Genomic DNA, 14,445 nt, shown 5'->3' with positions numbered 1-14,445 from the left:
ACATTGCTTTAATGTATTAAATTTGTTTTCATTTGTGCTGTTTTATTGTAAATCACCCAGAGATGTAAATTTTGGGCATTATATCAATATGTTAGATAGATAGATAGATAGATAGATAGATGTTTGTGAAATCTTCTGCATACTTGAGGTGTGCTATATAAATGTTAAATTTGATATTATTATTCATTATAGTCCAGAATGGTAGGCATGTTAGTTTGTTGCACTAAAAAGAGAGAGAGAGACACACACACGATCCAGCTAGGGGTTATAGGGGTTGAGGCCAATGTTCCCAGTAACAAGGAATTCCCAGATGTTGTTGACTACAACTCCCAGAATCCCCAGCAGCAGTGGCCTTTGCTTGGGGATTCTGGGAGTTGTAGTCCACAATATCTGGGAATCCCTTTTAGAGAGAACACTGGCTGAGGCTGTAGCTCAGTGGCAGAGCCTCTGCTTTGCGTGCAGAAGGACCAAGCTTTAATTCCTGGCATCTCTAGGCAGAGCTGGGAAAGACTCCTGCCTGCAGCCTTGGAGGAGCCACTCCCAATCAGAGTAGACACTACTGAGCTAGATGGACCAGTGGTTTGACTCCGTATAAGGCAGTTTCCTGTGCCCCTATGTTTGTACTCCACAAGTGTTTCTCACTGGGTAGGGAATCATGCAAACAAATGGGTGCTGTGCGTGTGGTTCTTCTCCTCTTGGATTCAACAGCTGCAGTTATACACACAAAGTCAAAAGGAAAAGAAAAAATAGTTGAATTCCCATTGATCAGAAGTAGAAGAGGAACCCTAATCAGGGACACCATCTGGATGAGATGTAGATTGCACCAGCTGTTCCCAAATTGTCTTGGGACATATCCCTGCAGAAAACATTTGGTACAGGCACAACCATAGGCAAAACCTAATTTATCAAGACTGGCATGATCCAATTCGTTGATTTTCTGTGTGTGAATAGACACAAAGGATGGTTTGGGTCGAGGCGTGGTGTTTTTCAGCCAGTAGATGGAGCTGTGATTCTTTGATTTTGTACATATAAGATTAACTTTCAGAAGGCTGCAGAGAAAAATCTTATGAGAAATTTTCAACTAAAAAGAGAGAGAAAGAAATATTTATAATGAATTGGCCTTATAGGACCAATTCTCCTGATAGTTTTTTTACGAGGTTAGAATGTAGTGGAGGTACTGCAAGTTGCCTTCTTCTGGGAAGGTGAATGTCTTCTAGATCAGGGATTCTCAACGTTGGGTCCCCAGATGATATTGGACTTCAACTCCCATAATCCCCAGCCCCAGTGGTCTTTGGTTAGGGATTATGGGAGTTGAAGTCCAACAACATCTGGGGACCCAGCGTTGAGACTCCCTGTTCTAGATGATGCTGCATATGCTAGGATGGTGGCTTGCCATCTCCTGGAAGAGTTGACATGCGTGTTAACCCAGGAGATGTGGAGTCCTGATCTCAGAGGTATATCCCAAGGGATGCTGTAGCTTGGTGCTGGGATGCATGATTTACATGCAGAACATCCCAAATACAATCCCTGGCATCTCCAGGTAGCTCTGGGAAAGACCTTTGTCTGGAACCCTAGAGAGCTGCTGCCAGTTAGTGTGAGTTAGATGGAGAGGAGAGCTGGTCTTGTGGTAGCAAGCATGACTTGTCCCCTTAGCTAAGCAGGGTCTACCCTGGTTGCTTCTGAATGGGAGACTAGAAGTGTGAGCACTGGAAGATATTCCCCTGAGGGGATGGAGCCACCCTGGGAAGAGCATCTAGGTTCCAGGTTCCCTCCCTGGCTTCTCCAAGATAGGCCTGAGAGAGATTCCTGCCTGCAACCTTGGAGAAGCCGCTGCCAGTCTGTGAAGACAATACTGAGCTAGCTAGACCAATGGTCTAACTCAGTATATGGCAGCTTCCTATATTCCTATGTTCCTATGACCAGTGGTTTGATTTATTATAAGACAGTCTCATCGGTTTGTCCAGTGAAAGATGCTGGAGCTCAGACTGACCTTAGCCTTGACATGCTGACTGAAATGTCCTCCCTCCAGTCCCACCTGTGAGGATGTAGTTGGTGGTTACTTAATAGCTGGGGAACCTTTAGCGATGATGGTTTATGTCCTGACTACGGAACCACTAATGCAGCAGTGTTGCATTCCAGACTAAGAATCCAGATTAAGGGGAAATGATCACCCCTCCCTTCTCCAGCTGCTTGTGCCACCTGGAAATATGTGCCTGAAGCTCAGGGGCAGATTTTTGGGTGATGTAGGCAGCTGTGGAGCAAAGGGGAGATCATTTTTCCTTCGTCTGGATTCTTAGTCTGAAATGCAACCAGTGTTCCCTCTGAGGCGTGGGCACTGTGTGCGCTCACAAGTTTTTTGATGTCCGTTTGGTTAATTTTAGATCCTGCTCAGGTTGAATCAGGAAGGCCCCATTCCAAATGCAGGTGCGCACACACTGCCTTGATACGGCCACCCAGAACAAAACTCATTCCGCACACAGATGGGGGGGAAAAATAGAGGGAACACTGAGCAACGTTGTTGCACCAGTCCTTCATTAGGATGTCAGCCAGTGAGAGGCTGCCTTGCTGAAAGCACTCTGCGGAAATCCACCAGTTACCTCATGCCTCCTTGTGTGGCAGGACAGTGTACATTCACAACGCATACATTCAGGCCATAGTCCTCTTCCCCCTTACCACATGATGCCTTAATGGGCATATTTCCTTTTTCTTTTCTTTTTACGTATATATTCCACTCTTCCTCCAAGGAGCCCAGAGCAGTGTACATGGTTATATATAGCCTCACAACAACCCTGTGAGGTAGATTAGACTGAGAGATAAGTGACTGGCACAGAGTCACCCAGCAAGTTCTATGGCTGAGTGGAGATTTGACACAAATGACACCTCCACACAAGCAGCAAAAATGACTCCGCTAGATTTTTTCTGATTGCATATCCTCTAATTCCATCTGCAGGCCTAGATTGATTGTATTGTTTATTATATATTTGTTTACAGTAAGGGTAAAAATTCTGGTTGGGCCTCTAAAATTCTGACCGGGTGTTATCCCTTCATGTATTTCTGGCCATAATTATAATTTCAATGGAGTTCTGTACCACAAACTGCCTGTTTTCATGTTTCAATTCAGAGTATGGCACCACAGAGCACTTTACCATTTGTTCTTTTAAGAAATGTGAATCAAAGCTCTTCCAGTTCTAGCTTTGAGGAATTGTCAACAAAATGGCTGCTTCATTGCTTCCAAAATGGCAACTTAAGCTCTCCAAATCTGTACTCTTCTCTGCCCTTATCAAACATATGTGCTTTCCCTTTCCTTCTTTGTTTCTCTGCCCTTAGTATTGGATCGCTCAATGAACTGGCAGAGCCCCAGGAGTCTGGAACAAGCAGAAGGTCTAGAGGTGCAGAGGCTGGAGGTGGAGCTGGAAGAGACAAGGCAGGAAGTCCAGAACTCACAACACCGGGAAGAACAGCTGAAGGCCGAATGTGAGAGGTTGCAGGCAGAGGTGAAACAGCTACAGGAGACTCGGGCTCAGGTACATTTAAAACCTCTTCTCCAGGAGGTGGGTCAGTGACTTGGGTGTTGAGAGATTAATTTACGAAAATGAGTCATTTTTCTGTGAAACCACACCAAAATCAGTTTTTCAGAAAATTCAAAAGCCAACAATACAATACAATATACTGGCTGGCATCCTGACGAAATCACTTAATGGAAGTCCCATTGAAATTAATGCGACAAGTTGGTCATGACTAATTTGTCCTATTAATTTCAATGGGCCTTCCATTGAGTGATTTAGTCAGGATGCCAGTCCCTATAATGAAGTGTCAGACTCAATATCTTAGCCACATGCCGAAAGCAGGAGGTACTAGAAACTGGAGGAAGTTGTGGCAGTAGAAAGAGGTGCCCCAAGGAAGTTGGGGCAGTAGAAAGAGTTCCTGTTTCCCTGGGTGTGATAATGAGCACTCATAGAACCATGGAGCACATCTATCCCACAAATTTAACTCTGTTGTAGACTGACTTGAATACCTTGGAGAATCCTGGGAATTGTACATTTGTGAGGGTGCTGCATCTTCTGTGTTAGACATTTTCAAGACTTGACAAAACCACAGATCCCAGGATTTGGGGACATTATGACCAGTTAACTTGGTTTAAGTTTTCTATTTTTCTTATATTTGCATACCTTTAGTTGTATAAAGAGTTAAGGGTGCAGACAGAGGGAACGTTTGAGGAGCAACTTCTCACTTAATTATTTTTATGAGGGGGAGAGGAAAGCTCCTTTGTGAGGAGAAAAAACGATGTTGCAGATTGAAGATGTGGGTTATTAGGTTTGGCAGGGGGAATTCAGTAAAATGAGGGGGCTAACGTCTCAAGTGCTTAGGCAGGATTTCTACCCCTGTAAATGGTTAGCTTATAATAAATATCCATTTGTCAGTCCTGCAGAAGCGTGGCATTTTCTTTGTATTATTTATTATATATTTGTATATATTAAGAATGCAGTCTTAATAGAGCATGGTATCAAAAGTGAAACACTGTTGATCAGACTACAAAATGAAAAGGTCATGTATTAATAGAGTTACAGAGATGTTCAGGTAACAGATGTTGGAAATGCAGATTATTGTCAGATTATGTGACCACTAATACAGAAGTGAGAATGCCCAGTCAAAAGTAGGTACTGTCAGGGCTGAGCAGTAAGCGGCTGATGAATCAGCACTAAGAATCAAGAGCCAGAAGTTGTACCAGCGCCAGGATCAGACCTGAGGGGGTCAGGCTGAGAGGGTCAAGCTAGGAGTCAGAGCTGAGCATATCACGATGTGGAAGAAGCCAAGAGTCAAAACTAGGAAATGAAGCTGAGAGTTAGAACAAGCCAGAGCCAGGAAGACTATCAAAGTCCCACCTTTGTGATTGCGAGGTGATTCCTGGTTCTATGTAGGGGATGGAGCAGTTGCATCTGTTTTACATGCCGAAGATCCTAGGTTCAATCCTGGATATCTCCAGGTATGGCTGGGAAAGATTCCTGCCTGAAACCATGGAGAGGTAGATGCACCAATGGTCTGACTTTCCAGAGTTTCCAGGAAACCCACTTCTGAGTTTTTAGGAGAAGGTACGTATGAACTACATGGAACAATGGTATTCCAACTGGTGGTGTCACATATGCCACAGAAATTTGCATGGCACTCAGTTTGCATAATATAGTCCACTTGCAGAACTTGTCTTCTCCTCCCACTCCCACTCCCACTCCCTCTCCCACCCATTATAACAGAACTTATTTTAATGTTTCATAGGATCTCGCAACTAGTCAGTCTGAGAGGGACATGGCATGGGTGAAGAAAGTTGGAGATGACCAGTAAGTGCTCTTACATATCAGGTGGATATTTGTGTTTATTGGGGTGAATTCTTCTCCTGAACATGTCTGAACATACATGAGGAACTCTGAGTCTGGGGAATGAGAACATAAGGACAGCAGTGCTGGATCAGGCCCAAGGCCCATCTAGTCCAGCATCCTATTTCCCACAGTGGCCCACCAGATGCCTCTGACAAGCCCACAGGCAAGAGCTGAGGCTCTCCTGCTGTTACTCCCCTGCAACTGGTATTTAGAGGCATCTTGCCTCTGAGGCTGGAGGTGGCCTATAGCAGGGATTCCCAACATTGGGTCCCCAGATGTTATCGGACTTCAACTCCCGTAATCCCCAACCCCAGTGGCCTTTGGTTGGGGATTATGGGAGTTGAAGTGCAATAACATCTGGGGACCCAATGTTGAGAATCCCTGGCCTATAGCCTTCAAACTAATAGCCATTGATTGAGGTGTAGAGAGATCTTGTGGATGTGGTGTGATGAAGGATAGCTGGGAAGGCGGCCTGCTGCAGATGGACACCTTGTCATCTAGCCTGAGACATAGATATATTGTGGACAGATGCTTGAACAAATGAGAATTATGGAACTTGTGATGTAGGAATACCTGGGGAGGGTTGGATAAGGTAGAAGGAATAGCATGTCAGGATTACCTGTGGTGTAAAAATGAGGTGTGGCTGAAAATTTCCTTATTGAATGTGAGTTTTGTAACTTGTGGTGATGAGATATCTGGGAAAACTAGGAGTTGTGGCAGAAGAATACTCTTCAAATGGGTTGCTATCAGTAAAATGGTTTCAGGCTCTCAGTATTTGCTTTCCACTGAGCTGAGGTGGGTTGAGGTGGCCTCACAGTTTCTTGCTGGAGTTACTTTTCAGGCTTATGGACAGGGCTTGTTACATTCACCAGTCCCACCCTAGATTAGCTACCCCCACTGCTCAGTCAGAGTTTGAGTGCCTTCCACTCCAAGCCCTTCTTCAGAACTGGCCCTTCATCACTGGCCAGCCCTCCCTTATATATCCCTTGACAGCTGTGGCAAGTCTTGTGAGATTCCATCACAAGATCTTGCGAGAGCCACTCCCGATCCTGCGAGGCCTCATCTTCTTTTGATGGCGAGACCCTCCTTCCCTGCTTGGGCCAGTGACAATGCCTCCATGTGGGTGTTTTGGTGTCTATTTCCTCCCCCACCCGATCGGGACATCCCCGTGGCGATTGACTCTGCCTCAGGGATTTCCTGACGGATGTAATCTATGGACTAAGTCTGTCTATCTATCTATCTATCTATCTATCTATCTATCTATCTATCTATCTATCTATCTATCTATCCAATTTATGTACCATCCTTCCAAAAATGGCTCAGGGCGGTTACCTTGGAATGATTGGATGAGATCGATGGATTCCTCATGGAATGTCATGTAACCTGTGATGTAACATAAGCTCAATTTAGGTATTAAGCACTCTGTGGAGAGCCAACTCATGAGGGTAGCAAAAGGGAGCATGCCTCCCTGTTTTGTTGGACTCCCACCACAGCCCATGGTGAAGACCAGAAGCACGGCATACCACCAACCTGAAATCAGCTCCACTTGGACGTGTTGTGAGTGTGGTTTTGATTAGCTAAACAGTGAGTGAGCCCCTGTTGGGTGGTCCTTTCTGTGGCCAGAGAAAGGAACCTTTACACAAAATGGAGAAAGGGCTGCATCTTTAGTGAGTGGTTGAGATGAGGCTGTCAGCTTGTATAGTGGTTTTAGAGCTAGGAACACACTTCAGTGGCTTTTATGATGAACCCAGGTGGAGGAGGTTTTGGCACTGGGGAGGTTTTGACTTTTGCTCGCTTTTTTAAAAGCTGGCATCTCGATTTGCATGTTCTTGTAATTAATGAAGGCTTGGAGAGGGAGGGGAAAGAGGCACTACAGAAAGGGGTGTGAAGTGTGAATTTAAAACGTGTCAAAAAGAGCTGATATGACACCTGCCTCGCTCTTTATTTGTGCTGAGTGAGAAAAGAGGCCCCAGAGCCATAGATCTTGGAATACTTCTGCATGGAGTCATGGAGGGAGACAGGGACCATGGTTTTGAATGAACAGTGAGTATATTGCTTCCACTGATCACCTCCTCCATAAAGCAGAACTGCTTAGTCACCATCCTGACTCAGCTGAAATTCAGTGAAGACTGTTTCTGGTGGCTAAGAAAGCTGTCTCTCCTTCTAGCTTCCCCACTCATTTTCCTTCACTGGGTCCTGCAGTGGGTTATGGTTCATATGCTCCCCTTGGCACATTAGCCACTCAACCTTTGGCATGTTAGACATGCTTTCATTAATTATCAGTTTATGGTTGCCGTGGCTCAGGCTTGCAGTGACAGATCTACAGCTCTCTTGTATTCCCTGCCCCCAAATTTAGCAGTTAAAGGGTGCATCCAGGTAACCGAACACTTCCTTCCCCCAACCTTGCTAACAAGACCTGTTTTGTGCAAGGGTTAGAGTCCGATCTCCAACACTCTCATGCCACTCTAGGAAAATAGAGCAATAGAGATGGGGCTAGATGGCATTGTTTACTCTAAGGTGACACAATTTTGGCAATGAGGAGGGGGGCAAGGGTTGAATGAAATGGTAGGAGAAGGCAAGGTGATGGGAACATGGGGTGCGTGTGTGTGTGTGTGTGTGTGTGAGAGAGAGAGAGAGAGAGAGAGAGAGAGAGAGAGAGAGGAGCAAAGAGCCTGGGTGAAGAGAGAGGGTGGGGGAGAGAGATTAAAAGGGATGAAAGGGAAGGGCGGTACCCTCTGTTCACACTCATCTTCCCCCACCCATGTGAAATTTTGAAGGCCTTTTGCTAGTCCATGTTATATTAACCAGTGTTCCTCTCAGTCTGTCTTCTTGTCATGCTCTGAATGGTAATGCTTAGAGTGTGGCAACGGACCAGTTAGCACATTATCTCAGCAGTGTGGGATCCGTTTCCTACAATGCTCTGGAACACCTAGACACAGGGACCACATGAAGAAGGCAAATGACATGGTTATTTCCCATGCTTACTTGACGTACCTGCCCAGAGAGAGACCTAATTTGGGGAAGGAGATGGAAAGATGTGTTTCTGATGGTTTTATCCAGCCCAGGAGTTGGGTTTAGGAGGATGGAGGTAATGCCGCCCTCCTCCTCCTCCTCCTCCTCCTCCTCCTCCACAGCAGCTCCAGGGTTACAGAGGTGGGGAAGTACATTTGTTATGCTCCTGGCCTCATCCAAATCCATTTTGTGGGAGAGGGGATGAAGTGGTACATTTCTTACCTGCATCTCCAGCAGGCTGTGGTGTGTTTGTGACAGGGCTAGGCCTGGAGCAGACCCAACCCCCGCTCCCTTTGTCATACCTGTGGCAGTGGCCTCAGTGATGGAAGAGAGGGCAGGACTTTTTAAAGCTGCAAACAGAACGCCATAGAAGTAATATCGGGATCCTAGAAGTATGCTGTTAATCAAAAATTATAATATAATTTATTGTGCATACGTTCCCGTTTAGATGTTTTGGCAACTCTAGGAGAAGCAGAATGGGTGGTGCAACAGAAGTACGGGCAGGAGGAGGGTAATGGAAGGAGAAAATACTATTCCCTCCCCCACTAGTGTTATTTTACACAGACCTTCATCACATTATAATAATGGTCATTACACAGTGCTTTTTATAAGTGCTTGCAGTGCTTTGTATGTGTTATTTTAGTAATCCTTATCACAGCCCTCCGAGGTAAGCTAATATTGTTATTCCCATATTGCATGGAGTGGGGAGAGTGAAATGGAGGGTGAAAGCTGATGCTGAGAGAGGCGCTTGGCAACTATAGAATTCCGGCTCTAGAGTTCCGGCATACATTTAACCACCATGCTCCACAAGGCCTCCACACCAGGAAATGCAAGCATGTTTTAATTCTCCTCTTTGTCAGACCTTCCTCTCTCCCCACCCCAATTGAGTAATAAGCTTCATATAAGACTAGAATATTTGTAATATTCTAATATATTTGATGAAAATTTATATTCACTAGTGGAAAAGGGGCCATCAAGTAACTAGTTTTTACAAGCTTCATTCCACTATTTGACAAAAGGAGACCATTTATTGGGGGGGGGGGAACCATTAGTAAATTCAGTCCTCTGTTTTTCCTTTCTCTCTGCAGTATCAAATTTCTTTTAACTCTGCTAAAAATAGGCAGCAGGCTTTCAGATGTCCAGAGCTTCACTAGAATAATTTCAGCTGTTATCAGATTCCTGGAAACAGATCTAATATTTGAAACTAGTGGTTTTAGATCTAATCTAGAATTATTAAGGGATTTGCAAGCTTTGCTGCATTGCCAGTAACTATTCTGGCTTGCTCATTCTTTGCAGACCACTGTTTCTTTAATTATGATTGTTAGTTGAGAGGCTGCTTCCAAGCCATCAGAACTCAAACTCAATTCCTTCTACGTTCTGATGCAGCTGTACCAAACTAATCGGTGAAGGGAAAGTGTTGCTAGGTGGCAGGTAGGAACTAATAGATTTGTGCATGTTCCATGTCACTGAGGAGTTTGGTGGTCCAGGTGCTATTTTTCAGGGAAGGGATGCTTTGACTAGTAAATGTTGTTGGGTTTTTAGATGGGAGTCATCTTTGAGAGGTGTGGCTAAGTTGAATGGTCTCGTCTACTTGCTGTTTGTTTATGCTGCAGACTTTTTAAAAAATTATTTTGCTGTTTCAAGGTTTCATTGCTTATTTGTGTAAATGTTTTATTGTGTATGAATTGTTCAGGTGCAATTATTCGGGCTGAGTCAAAGTTGGAGGCTGCAAAGGAAAAGGGAATTTGTGATCGGCCCTAATTATTATGCACATTCTTAGTAGCTTTGAAATACTGCTAGTAGTAATTGATTTTTGAACTACTTACTGGATGGCTGTTAAGTAAAATTAAGAGTACAGTATTGCTGTTTGAATTGTTTTTGAATTAATTTTAATGACTTTAATCGATCTATGGTGTTGCTGTTACTGCTTTGATTTATTGTGGTTTGATTTATTTTTTTATTCTGATGCGCTGTTACAGTCTGATATTTCATATGCATTGTTTTGTAATTAATGTTTTGTATTGTGTTGGCTTGGGAAGGAAAAATGAAATACAAGGAATAGGTGAAATGAAAATATCTTGGTGGTCTGGCATGTGTGCAAATCAAACATTACCTACAAATTTCCATTTGGCCTTCCCCTTTCTGTGTTTAGAACAGGGGGCATCAGAATGTAGAAGGACTGGGCAGAATTTTCCTCTATCATTGCTTTTTAATGGTCCTGAGAATAACCTAAAAGCTAGTGGGTTGCAGTTTACAAATCAGAACCCGAGGATTAACTTTTGACATCCTTTCATCCAATATTGTCTTAGCTTAGTTTCAGCTTGAACCTAAAGGTGCAAAGGATCCTGTCAGTCTTAACTCAAGCCAAGTTGTGTTTCATGTTTTGTATGTGGATTTTTGTTGGCTGGCATGTCAAATTCAACCTTGTTCAGATTTACATGAGGTGTGAGGAGGCCTTGACAATAGCACATTTTTGAAAGAGAACACAGCGACTTTTCATAAACCAGATCAAATGTGCCTGACTGTATATAGGGAAACAAACATTAAAGAAACAAAACCATCTTCAACCTGTGGACAGATAGAGGATGACATCGTGAAGAATGCAGAAGTGTGGGAGTGCAGATGGCAGAGAGGTGCTAGAGGGCTGAAGGGGCTTCTGTTGTCCTTTGTTTTTGTTTTCACAATAAAGAAAAGAACAATCCGTTTGGAGACTCATTGATATAGAGAAAGTGTACAAAAGGAAAAACAGCTGCAGGGGTTGTATGTGTGCAACTCAGTGTTAATATAGATTGCAGAACTTGGGAGAAAATGGGGTCACTTGCTGAATTTTGAATTGTTGTTCCAAGAACTAGATCAGGCTATTGGTCCATCCAAAGCTGTATTTTTGTCTTCCAGCAGTAGTCAGCCAGAGGAATTGGGACAAGGCTTAATGTTGAGTTAGGAGTCAACAGAGAGCAGACCTGGAATGCTTTCTCTGCCAGGGATTGTCCCAGGAACATGGAGGAGCAGCAGTACCTCTTTTTTGTGGCGCATGAACAGTGCATTTCCCATATCTCTAAGTAACTGCAACCTGCCTATCCTGTACTGTGAGACACTGTGTAATAAGAGCACCCGTACGTAGAAATATGTGATTATGTACAAAAATGCAAATGATATAACACCCCAATAGTCCCAAATGAATCAGGCTGACATAAGACTGAAGTACATCATGTTATGGCTTCTCCCTGACATTAACAAGTAGAGTGGACAATGAGGGGACAATATCAGGTTCTGGTTACTTGCAGCTAGCTCACTTTGATTAATGTCATCTTCACTCTTATTGGTCTTTTGTAACTCTGTTTCTGCATTCTGTTTCCAACAGCAGCCTGTGAAATGACATCCTGACTAAATTTACTAGAGGAAGATTTATTGAAATTTAGTAGTCATTTAAAATAACTCCTGAGAAGTACTATTGAGTTACGTGAGTAACAGTCTGGATGTTAGCCTGGATTCTTTTGTCAATATTTTGATCAAATTTCTCATTTATAAGTAACTTTAGATTCATCTGAGGAGATGGACCCAATTGCTGTAGCCGAGGGTAGGCAACCTTGGCACTCCAGCTGTTGAACTACAACTCCCATCATCCCCAGCCACAGCGATAAGTGTTGTATTTCAACTGCAGCTGGATATCCAAGGTTGCCTACTCCTGCTCCAGCCTATTGTCTGGCCCTCCGGCACATGCAGGTCACATACCAGACTGGCTAAAGGCACAGAAGGATAGCCCAATGGCCTCCCTTAGTGTAGCAGATCTGGGAGCTTTATAGCAGGAAAGTGGTCCAGGACTGGCTCTCTAAGATCACCTGATTCCCGAGATCAGGGTTCCAAATCCAGATGTTAGTGTCCTAGCTTAAAGTGCTGCAGGTTTCTTCTCTGACCAAAGGACCTGATGATGACGGAAGTAGAGGATCAGTGCCTAACCTAGTTAAGAGTTCCCAGTTAGAGCTGTCCGTGCACCCACTGGTGTTCCTTACTGTCAACCACAAGGCTCTTCCAACTTGACATCCAGATTACATGCCACAACAGGGGTAAAAGGCTTCGACTGGCAGGATGGTATTGAAAGTGATCTCCAGAATCTCTCACTCCTACAATGGGAAAATAGAGCTATTTTTCTGCAACAGGCCTGCAACGTTGTAGCACTATAACGCAAAGATAAAATCTGAAATAAAGTTTCGGAAATGTGAACGGCAAAGCACAGTTTGTAGATCCGTAGTGACACTGTTGTAGTGTTTAATCTTGAAAGCACCTTGATGAAGTGGACTGTAGTCTTTGAAAGCTTATGCTACACTAAAGTTGTTAGTCTTTAAGGAACCACAAGATTGTTGTTTTTATCCTAGTCTTCTATTTATAAGTTGTTAGTCTTTAAGGAACCACAAGATTGTTGTTTTTATCCTAGTCTTCTATTTATATAAGCACGAAGCCAAGTTTTCATTCTTATGCAAACTTTGCTATAACTGTAAAGGCTGTTACTGTGTAGCCATTGCTGGTGTCTCTTCCAGCTCCTTGCTTGTGGCCAGTGAAGCTTCTTAGATGTGCAGCTGTTGTGGTTACCTTTAATTTAGCTTGGCCTGGTAACAGCCAGCAACAAGGTTCTTCTTCTTCTTCTTCTTCTTCTTCTTCTTCTTCTTCTTCTTTTTTGGTACAGTCACAATTGTAATCTTTTCTCAAGATTTCTTGAGAAAACATCTGTGGTGCAAGTTGGTCAGCTGACTAGCCTTTACTTCCACAGCCATCTCTGTTCTATCTTCTACTCCTTGTCTTCCATCTTTCCCCCTTCTTGAAAATAGTTTGGTTTGGTTTGTTTTTGTATCCATTAGTACTTTGAGAAGTGACCTATATTTGAATTGGAGGCTACCTTGGTCCTTCAAAAATGGCCCAAATTTGATATGGTGTGTTGAGTGGCTGGACCCAAATTGAAGGGCCACTTTGGTTTGGGACCAAAGGACCCTTGCCTCACTCCTGTACTTATCACGGTGGGCTTCTCTATAATCCCCCCCACCCTGTTCCTAGTGGTGAGAGAGCAGCTGCTGCCAAGTACAGCTTCTGTTTCAAAAGGACTGCCTAAAGACTTTTTCTTGGTTCTCTCAAGTCCAGAGAATGGCGCAAATGCTCCAGGAAATCATAGTCTTTTCAGGGATGACAACAGCCCTCAGAGACATATTCCTGGGAACAAAAAGGGCTTTTGGGAGAGGGGAGGGAAAATTGTGTCCTCATCCCCCTGCCTGTGTATTGAATGGCAAGCCTTGAATGCAGCTCCTTGTGAGGGTGGAGCTCTTGCTTTGCCCTCTTAAGCCTGCATAATATGTGGACCAGCATCTTCTAGCATGCTACCGGTGCACAATACATTTTCATTTTAATTATGCATAATTGGCCAATATGTATTCTGATCCATGATAGGGACTATGAGCTGGCTCCCTCATGCTTGTACATCACATGATTACCCATTGCTTAATACAGGTGGCCCTCGGCAATAGAGACCTGACCTTGGTATACGTGCTTTGAAAGTTGTAGGAATTTGCCTATCTGTGTTTTCAGGGTGGCCATCGAGATCATTTCTGGTCACCATTTTGCTAAACGGATCCATTTTGTGGCTCTTTTGAAAAATAAATAAATAAATAAATCCCCATGCTTTTCTGCAGAACATTGGCCAAATTTGGGGCTTGGGGAGGGCATCCTGGACAGCTGGAGACCTGCAGAGCATGGCACAGTACATTATTTCTCCAATTTCTGCCTTAACATTATTATTATCATTATTATTATTATTTATTTATTTATTTTACACAGTCAGACAGGTGTTATTGACTGGTTTGTTTTATCCAGACATCGAGTCCTTCCCAAGGACCTGAGATGCCAGAATTTCATTGTCAATGTTGTTGCTGTTGTTATAGATATCGTCACAGAATATAGGCTGTTCCCAGTAAAGCTGCTTTTTGTAATTGGCTGATGGTGATTTCTGTGGCCCCTACGGTGTTGAGGTGCTCTTCAAAGTCTTTTGGAACTGCACCCAGGGCGCCAATGACCACTG

At 43.8% G+C, this 14,445-nt stretch overlaps 1 protein-coding gene across 7 annotated transcripts in view; it reads left to right on the top strand.

The window, feature by feature from the left end:
* The window catches only part of TBKBP1 (TBK1 binding protein 1), a 113,030-nt gene that overhangs the window by 46,597 nt on the left and 51,988 nt on the right, over positions 1-14,445 (top strand). For all 7 annotated transcript variants that reach the window (XR_008310375.1, XM_053265248.1, XM_053265246.1 and 4 more), the window contains 2 exons: positions 3,328-3,524; positions 5,272-5,333. Coding sequence is in view for 6 of the 7 variants with exons in the window: in XM_053265248.1 (XP_053121223.1) it covers positions 3,328-3,524; positions 5,272-5,333 (259 nt within the window). In the remaining variant the exon portion in view is untranslated. The remainder of the gene's footprint in view (positions 1-3,327; positions 3,525-5,271; positions 5,334-14,445) is intronic.

Source organism: Hemicordylus capensis, chromosome 6 (genome assembly GCF_027244095.1).
Source record: "Hemicordylus capensis ecotype Gifberg chromosome 6, rHemCap1.1.pri, whole genome shotgun sequence".
NCBI lineage: Eukaryota > Metazoa > Chordata > Lepidosauria > Squamata > Cordylidae > Hemicordylus > Hemicordylus capensis.
The sequence above is the reverse complement of the archived record's forward strand: the minus strand, read 5'-3'. Positions and strand labels throughout refer to the sequence as shown.